The 8,259-nt window shown below is 37.7% G+C and overlaps 1 protein-coding gene across 1 annotated transcript; it reads right to left on the reverse strand.

Annotated features, from left to right (window-relative positions):
- Positions 1–1,947: 1,947 nt before the first annotated feature.
- Positions 1,948–3,713, reverse strand: LOC106389892. The gene is made up of 6 exons (XM_013830240.3): positions 3,512–3,713; positions 2,997–3,089; positions 2,742–2,925; positions 2,568–2,659; positions 2,382–2,489; positions 1,948–2,299 (listed from the first exon to the last, which is right to left on the reverse strand). The coding sequence occupies exons 1-6, from the start codon at positions 3,605–3,607 to the stop codon at positions 2,138–2,140; spliced, it is 735 nt and encodes a 244-aa protein (XP_013685694.1). The 5' UTR covers positions 3,608–3,713; the 3' UTR covers positions 1,948–2,137.
- Between the last annotated feature and the right edge of the window lie 4,546 nt (positions 3,714–8,259).

Here is an 8,259-nt window from a genome sequence, read left to right on the forward strand (position 1 = left end):
TCCTCTGACCAGTCTCATGGTCGTGAGATCTCTCGGTCTGGACACTGATCCATTTCGTCCCAAAATGGACGATGAAGATGTCCTAGGTCCCGAAATGTCATATCTCAGTGCCATAGGAGCTTTAATGTACTTGGCAACTCACACAAGGCCTGATATAGCCTTTGCCGTAAACCTACAATCTAGGTTTAGCTCATGTCCGACCCAAAGGCACTGGAACGGGATAAAACATGTTCTTCGTTATCTGTAAGGAACGAAAGACTTGGGTCTATATTATACTAACCATAACAAAGATGGTTTAGTTGGCTTTGCTGATGCAGGATATCTATCAGATCCACATCAAGCTCGATCACAGACAGGATATGTCTTTACACATGGAGGTACGGCCATATCATGGCCTTCCATGAAACAAACCATCGCGGCCACATCGTCTAATCACTTGGAAATATTGGCCATTCATGAGGCCAGCCGCGAGGTCGCCTGGTTGAGGTCGATGACCCACATGTCCGAGCTGATTGCGGGATGTCTGAGGAAAAAGAGCCAACCGTGATGTATGAGGACAATGCTGCATGCATTGCTCAGCTCAAGGACGGCTACATCAAAGGAGACAGGACGAAGCACATATTACCTAAGTTCTTTTTCACGCACGAGCTTCAGAAACCCGGCGAAGTCCTGGTCGTCCAAGTAAGGTCCAGTGACAATTTAGCTGACCTATTCACTAAGTCACTCCCGACTTGCACGTTCAGGAAACTCACGCATCAGATTGGGATGCGTAGGCTGAAAGACCTCCACTGAGGTTCACATCAGGGGTTGTACTCTTTTTCCTTCATCATGGTTTTGTCCCACTGGGTTTTCCTGATAAGGTTTTAATGAAGCAACATTAAGCGTATTACAATCCCTGTATGGTTATGGCATCCAAGAGGGAGTGTTATAAATCAATTGATGGATGTCCATAACCGGCCCGGTCCATAACCGGCCCGGTCCATAACCGACCCATACGCTTAGAGAGAGAGACGGCCCAACCCTAGAGAGAGAGGCGGCCGCGAGACTTAGAGAGAGAGAGAGGCGGCTACATGGTTTAGGAGAAAAGGAAACTCAATTTTCTTTTCCATGTATGATTAGGATTTCTCTTTCCTTTTATCTGTCTTGTAATCCCCTATATAAAGGGAACACTTTATGATTAATACAACACAGAAACTTACAGTTCTAAATCCTAAGTTTCACAACAAGAATATTATTTTAGTGTAGAATTTGATGTTATAGTTGAAGATGAAAACTAAAGTTAAAACGAGAACAACAAATTTGGTGTTATGGTTTTGGGTCATGTTCGAAACTACGCTAGGCGCTAGTCGGACGGCAACCCCGGGCCTAGCGCCTAACGAAAAAATCGGGGATTACGCGGGGATTAATCGGAGCCTAGTTTTATAATTTTTATATAGTTTTTATAGATATATATTAGATATTTTACGCATAACCATGGGATTCTTAATTGCCCAGCGGTTAGCAGGCTTTATCCATGTCCAATACACTCGGGTTCGAGACAGGGAATGATTTTTTTAGTTGTTTTTAATTTTAAAACATAATGAGGGTATAATAGATATTTCGTATTCATCTTCTTCCTCATATGTCTCCGACCCAAACCCTAACAATGGCTACCACTTTTTTTTCCGTTATTTCCATTGTTTTCTTCCGTTTTCCTTTGTATATATAGGTACAATTGATAGATCTACTAAAGAACCTTTGATTTTTAAGTTTAAATGAACAAAATCTGGAGTTTTTATGATCCCCGAGTTTTTGTCTGATTAAGACCAAATCGCGGCGGCCGGAGGCCGACGAACGATTTTTTTCCGGCGACTAAGCGGTCTTGGGCGCCGGGTTTTTGAACAGAGGTTTTGGGGCATATACAAAAAGCTTTCGAGTGTTCACAAATCCTATTGATAACACCCCAAATCATGGAATATTCTACTAATCTGATTTCAGAAGAATCTCAACATAAACATGAACAAGGATTAAAAGATGGTATCTACGGTTATACTGAGAAATCAGAATACTTTTAGCAACGTATGCAGGATTCCACTACGCCTGATGATCTTAAAACCTAATATATACCAAAAATTATGAGTATCATTTACGTTAGAACTTATACAACGACCTCAAAGGCACTACAAGCTTCACATGTGATGTACAATGCCTTCAAATTATAGAGACTCTGAACACTGAACTTTGGTTTCAATCTGCATCCTCTCTCAAAATGTTCAGCGTGCACTTCCGCTAACCGTTCTTGCAGAATGTTCAGATTAACCTGATGGAAAAGAATGGAATCAGATAACAAAACGCAAGGGCAAGTTCAGTGGGTGACTCAGATTAGAGAATAGAATCTGCACCTCTTCGCCTTTGATCAGCTGCATTTCACAGATGCTGCAATAGATATGTCGCTGATTCTCCATAACCTCGCCTTGCTTGCAGATCGGACACCATATCTGGTTTGGCTCCTGACAAACACATCACACCAGTGTAACTGCCTTGTCAAGATTTGGAAAGACAAGGATCCTCGGTGAAAGGAAACCTACCTGTTCAGTGTTTAAAAGCATATTCTGAGAAACTAAGGTGGCCAAGTACTCATCTTCCTCGTCATCCCATGTTTCAGCCTGAGCATATGATCCTGGAAGAAGAAGCAAGTAGCCACAACAATGCATCAAAATCCAACTCCTCCAAATCGGAAGGAGAGAGAGTAAATGGTTTACCATTTATGGTAGTCTCTGAAATCAAATCATTGTAAAACAAATGTTGCATTTCTAGCAATATCTCTTCACTATCACCTTCATAAGCATCTTCTGGGCCTCCATATTCCCACAATATATCGTGGGAATCCTCAATCTTTTTTAATTCATCAGAAACAATGTCCTGGAAAGCAGAATTGATAATCTCCTGAAACACAAAAGAACGTTAAAGTCACTGACAAAGAAAGTTTCTTTCAAAACGGAAGAAGAGAAACAAACCTTCTGATCTGAAGATTCACAATCAGAGTGCCTCAATTTCCACAGCAGACGTGTCCTTTCTTCTCTAACTCTTCTGAAGCAACTTTCTCTGAGCTACATTTCATAAATTTTACATTAAAACAAAAACGCCCAGAAACTAGTAAAAACACAAACCAAGCGCTTGTGGTCGAGTGGCGCGAGGCGAATTCGTTGGTCCTAAAGGCCGCGGGTTCGATCCTCCCCTCAGATATGCCCAAGTGTTTGGCCAGACAATTGGGTATCTAATTCCCATAGTAACAAATGGGCTGCCTCGCGCCGAGGGGTTAGTCCCTGGGGTTGAGATCGCTCCAGGTTAATCAAAAAAAAAAAAAAAAAACTAGTAAAAACATTCTTTTAATCGAATACAAACGAAGCAAAAATTGAAAACTAACGAAAGCCCAATTCAGAACAACTACTAATAGAAATTGAAAATAAACTTCAACAGAGAGATTCAGGTATAATAAAACAGAAATTGAATGGGACAATTGAGAAAGAACCTTTTGCTTGCGGATAGAGTAATGGAAATCGGGTTGGGACTTTATAGAAGCTCGTCTCGGAATTGTCGAAGCTGTTGTTGTCAATTTCTCATCCATCGAAGAAGAGGAAGCCGATGAACAAAAGCAAGAATTTAGGTTTTCTTCTGTCTCGCGAACTCCGGTTCAAGTGTTTAATAACGGGCCGAATGATCTCACAAGAAACCCTAACCAGTTTTACATCAAAACGTCGTCGTGTTATGAACCACGATCTTTTTATTTTATTTTTGTTCAAACCGAGATAAGATCTTTCTTTTAAGGGGCTTATTTATAGAATAACAAAAAAAAAGGGTAATTAGATTTTTAAAAGAAACTTGAGCCCAATTTTTTTTAAAGTTATTAAGTGAACAAAAAAAAAAAGAATCCGGGAAGATGATTAATAAAACCCAAAACCCTATGCTTAAACCTACGCTCATAAGGCTTAGTAAATTATATTAATATTTTTTTTGTTATTGAGCCCAATTTTTTTTTAAAGTTATTAAGTGAACAAAAAAAAAAGAGAATCCGGGAAGATGATTAAAAAAACCCAAAACCCTATGCTTAAACCTACGCTGATAAGGCAGATAGTATTGTCAGTTGTCGAATCGTCTATGTAACATTTTTTATAATTGTAATATCATAATAAATCAGCAATCAGCAATTAAAAAAAACCTTACTCTTCACATGATTACATAGTTGGTCAACAATAAACAAATAGAAAGTTGGAAACTAGTCAATATGAACAAATGTGAAGACAAAATTTAAATAGGAAGTTCGGAAGTATAAAAGCTAAATTTGAAAAATGTACGAGTAAATGTTTATGCGGTTGATTATTTGACCTCCCATCTACCTAAATCGTTTTTCGCCCACGGCTCCCCGGAGAGTGAAGTCATGGCTAAGATGAGAAAGCTCGATGGTGGTGTCCATAGTGATTCTAGGGTTGAGAAAAGAGGAAGTGGGTCCCATCCGAAAAAGAGAAGAAGGGAAGAAAGATCGTGTGGCTCATATTAAAGGAGAGGTGAGATGATTTAATGGTTGAGAATGCAGTTTCGTTAAGGGTAGTATAGTCATTTATACTAAATAAAATAACAAGTAGTTGTGCCAGTTTTCTAGTTGTACCTCATGTACATAGTTGTACTAGTTTTTGAGTTGTACCGGTTTGTGCATAGTTATACTTTTGCAGCTAAATAAAAAAATATTAGTTGTACCACATAATAAATACAATTACATCAGTTGTACCACTTATTTATGTTTACATGTCTTTTTCCGGTTACAATGAAATCATCAATTTCGTAACCATACATTTTCAAAAAATTAAGTGGACAAACAAGTTAACAAACTTTAAAAGTCTAAGGTAGATCATGTAAATTTGTGGAGATTTGTAATAATTTTCAAAAAAAAGTTTCAAAACTTCAAATAAATTAAGAGAAACTTTATGAGTACATACCAACTGAAATATTTGATTGTTTTTTTCTCATATAGAATACTAATTTAGTTTTGTCAATTTATTTATTTTTTTTGATCAAATAGTTTTGTCAATTTCTTAAATGTGAAAGTTGTACCAGTTATACCAGTAATACTCATCTAATATATAATAAAAAATATATCAATTGTTTATATGTCTAGGTTTAGGGATTGTACCTATATTTTCACTTCATAGCTCTGTAAAAATATGTTCGATGTTTGTTTATAATGATAATATGACTAATGTAGTTAATAAACCTCAAATAAGAAATGAAATTTTGTCATCATATACCAATTAGAATATTTGTTTTTTTTATTGGGCTTTTTGCAAAAGTGACCCACAACTTAAAGTCAACCACAAAACTAACCTATGATTTTTTTGGAATTCTCATTTTCCCTATTCACCCCACAAGTTCAAATTATTCACAAAAAATGCCCTTAAATTTTTTTTTCTTTTCGAAATGGGCTTTTTACTCTCTCAACCTCATCATCTTCAAGTACTTACAAGATTGACATTGCCATCAATACACCAACCACCATGAACAACCAATTTGAAGCTCTTAATGCACCTAAAATCGATTTACACTTCCTCTTTTCTCAATTCTTATGAACTAAAACAACATATCTTTACTTTCTCTTCATATTCATCCCAAAAAACCCAAGATTTTGATTATAAAATTTTTATGGTTCATAAAGGCATTGAAGGTCACGATTCTTGGTGGGTCACTTTCGTTTGAGCTTTTGTGTGCTTGGAGAAGAATTCTGTGTGCTAAGGAAGTTATCTCACTAATTTAAGGTACGAAATCGAGTTTTTATCCAGATCTGTTCGCGAAGAAGACTTCTGGGTAAGTCTTCTTCGCGTCGACGACTTCCTTAGAAGTCATCTGGTCAAAGGAGAGGTTAATTTTGCAATTGACTTTTAAATATGTTTCTAGAGACGACTTATATTGAAGTTGTCCATCTTTGTTTGTTTGAAAAAAAATCTCGAGAAACCCAGAAACGACTTCCGTGGAAGTCACGGAAGTCGTCTGGGATAAACAGGTTAGTTTTGCAATTGACCGAATTGTGTCAGAAATTTGACATTCCCTGGACGACTTATTTTGAAGTCGTCTAGTAGAAAATCAAAAATTCAATATTTTATTATAACGAGACGACTTCCATGTAAGTCGTCTCAGGTTAGTTTTGCAATTGGAAAATAAAACTTAAATATTTAATTTACTCTAGACGACTTACACGGAAGTCGTCCGTCAGACGACTTACATAGAAGTCGTCGAGGATTTTATTCCGGGATTCTGGTCAAACCCTTGTTATCTTGGACGACTTCCATGTAAGTCGTCTGGCGGACGACTTCCGTGTAAATCGTCTAGAAGACTTAAATATTTAAGTTTTATTTTCCAATTGCAAAACTAACCTGAGACGACTTCCGTGGAAGTCGTCTCGTTATAATAAAATATTAAATTTTTTATTTTCTACTGGACGACTTCCAAATAAGTCGTCCAGGAAAAGTCAAATTTTTGACACGATCCGGTCAATTGCAAAACTAACATGTTTATCCCAGACGACTTCCACAGAAGTCGTCTCTGGGTTTCTCGAGATTTTTTTTTAAACAAAAGTATGCCAATACTTACAAAGGAAGACTTCCAAAGAAGTCTGCTGTAGAGACAACTTCCATAGAAGTCGTCCTTTGTAAAATTTTAAATGCAAAAATGACCTAGATTGACGACTTCTACGAAAGTCTACTAGACGACTTCTGAGGATGTCGTCTGCGTCAATGTTTAATAAACTTGCATTTTCTCTAAAACTATAAAGAATTTTTAACATTTTCTTGTTAATTCATGTTTATTAATGAATATTTGGGCTACTGAATTAAATTTATAACTTAATTGGTGATATTTATTAGGTTACCAACATTCATGTTAATTAAAGTTTATAGCTAATGTGCTTTTAACTCATACATGTTCTATGTTTGCTAATGTGTTTTGTTTTGCTTTTTTCAGATGGATCGTCAGTTACATGCAGTGTATGGAGAATGGTTGTTGAAAGATGGCTGTTGGAATTTTGTGGTTGATAAGTTCAAAGGAGCGAGACTGTTCTTTTTGAGTGAAGGTTCGACACATGGTGAACTTGTTGCAATGGCTCAAGAAGATTATAACCTGGACAAACAGAGTCTGTGCAGTTAGCGTACTCATTACCAGAGGCAATGATGCAACAGATGGCTCCAGACACCCCTCCTATTCATGTTACAAGTGATAGACAAGTTCGGAACTTGCTCGAAATAGCTAAAACGCATGAAGTACGTCTTTGTGTATCAAGCCTTAGCAAGATGAGAGCTGTTTCAGAGGAAGGGGAAGAGGATGATGAATGGGATGAAGCTTATGAAGGGAATAAAGGTGATGAAGGGCATGAAGATGGTGACGATATGGCTGAAGATGAAAATCATGATGGGGAGGAGGATGATGGGGACGAGGATGCTGATATCCCTGTTGTTGCTGAAGCGATTGATGATGCTGAGGATTACAGTGAGTATAGGAAGGTTAAAGATGAGGATGAAGATAAGGAAGAAGATGATGATATGTGTTTTGAAGATTTCAAAGGGACATATTGTAGTGAAGGAGGAAGATCGTATGGTAGCAGGATCAATGTCAACTAGATGTTTGCTAGTAAGGATGCATTGGTTTCAGAGTTACGGTTGACAGCGGTAAGGCGTAAGTTCTCCTTCAGAATATACAAGTCAACGAAAACTCTCCTTGTGGCAACATGTCGGGTTAATGGTTGTGGATGGAAGATCAGAGCGAGTGTGAAACATGGGACAAACACTTTTTGGGTAACCAAATATGTTGAAACTCATACATGTTCTGTGGGAGACAGAATCGCCCAGCAGAAACACTATACTCCGAAGTATGTTGGTAGGCTTTTCATAGATCGTGTTGGAATCATTGATGGGTTGAATCTGCAGCATATCAAAGATGCAACTAAGAACATGTTTGGCATGACACTTGATTACACCACTTCATACAGAGTATTGTTATATGCGCAAAATTTGTGAGAAGATCAGCGGAAGATGGGTATGAGCGACTGCCTTCATATTTGGAGAAAATCTCCTTAGCAAATCCTGGTTCTATCACTGGTCTAGAACTTGATTCTCTGAATAGATTTAAGTATCTATTTCTCTCCTTTGGAGCTTCAATCCGAGGTTTTCAGTATCAGAGACGGGTCATTGTGGTGGATGGGACTCACCTAAGTGGGAAGTATGAAGGTGTTATGTTAGT

This window comes from Brassica napus, chromosome C8 (assembly GCF_020379485.1).
Source record: "Brassica napus cultivar Da-Ae chromosome C8, Da-Ae, whole genome shotgun sequence".
NCBI classification, from domain to species: domain Eukaryota; kingdom Viridiplantae; phylum Streptophyta; class Magnoliopsida; order Brassicales; family Brassicaceae; genus Brassica; species Brassica napus.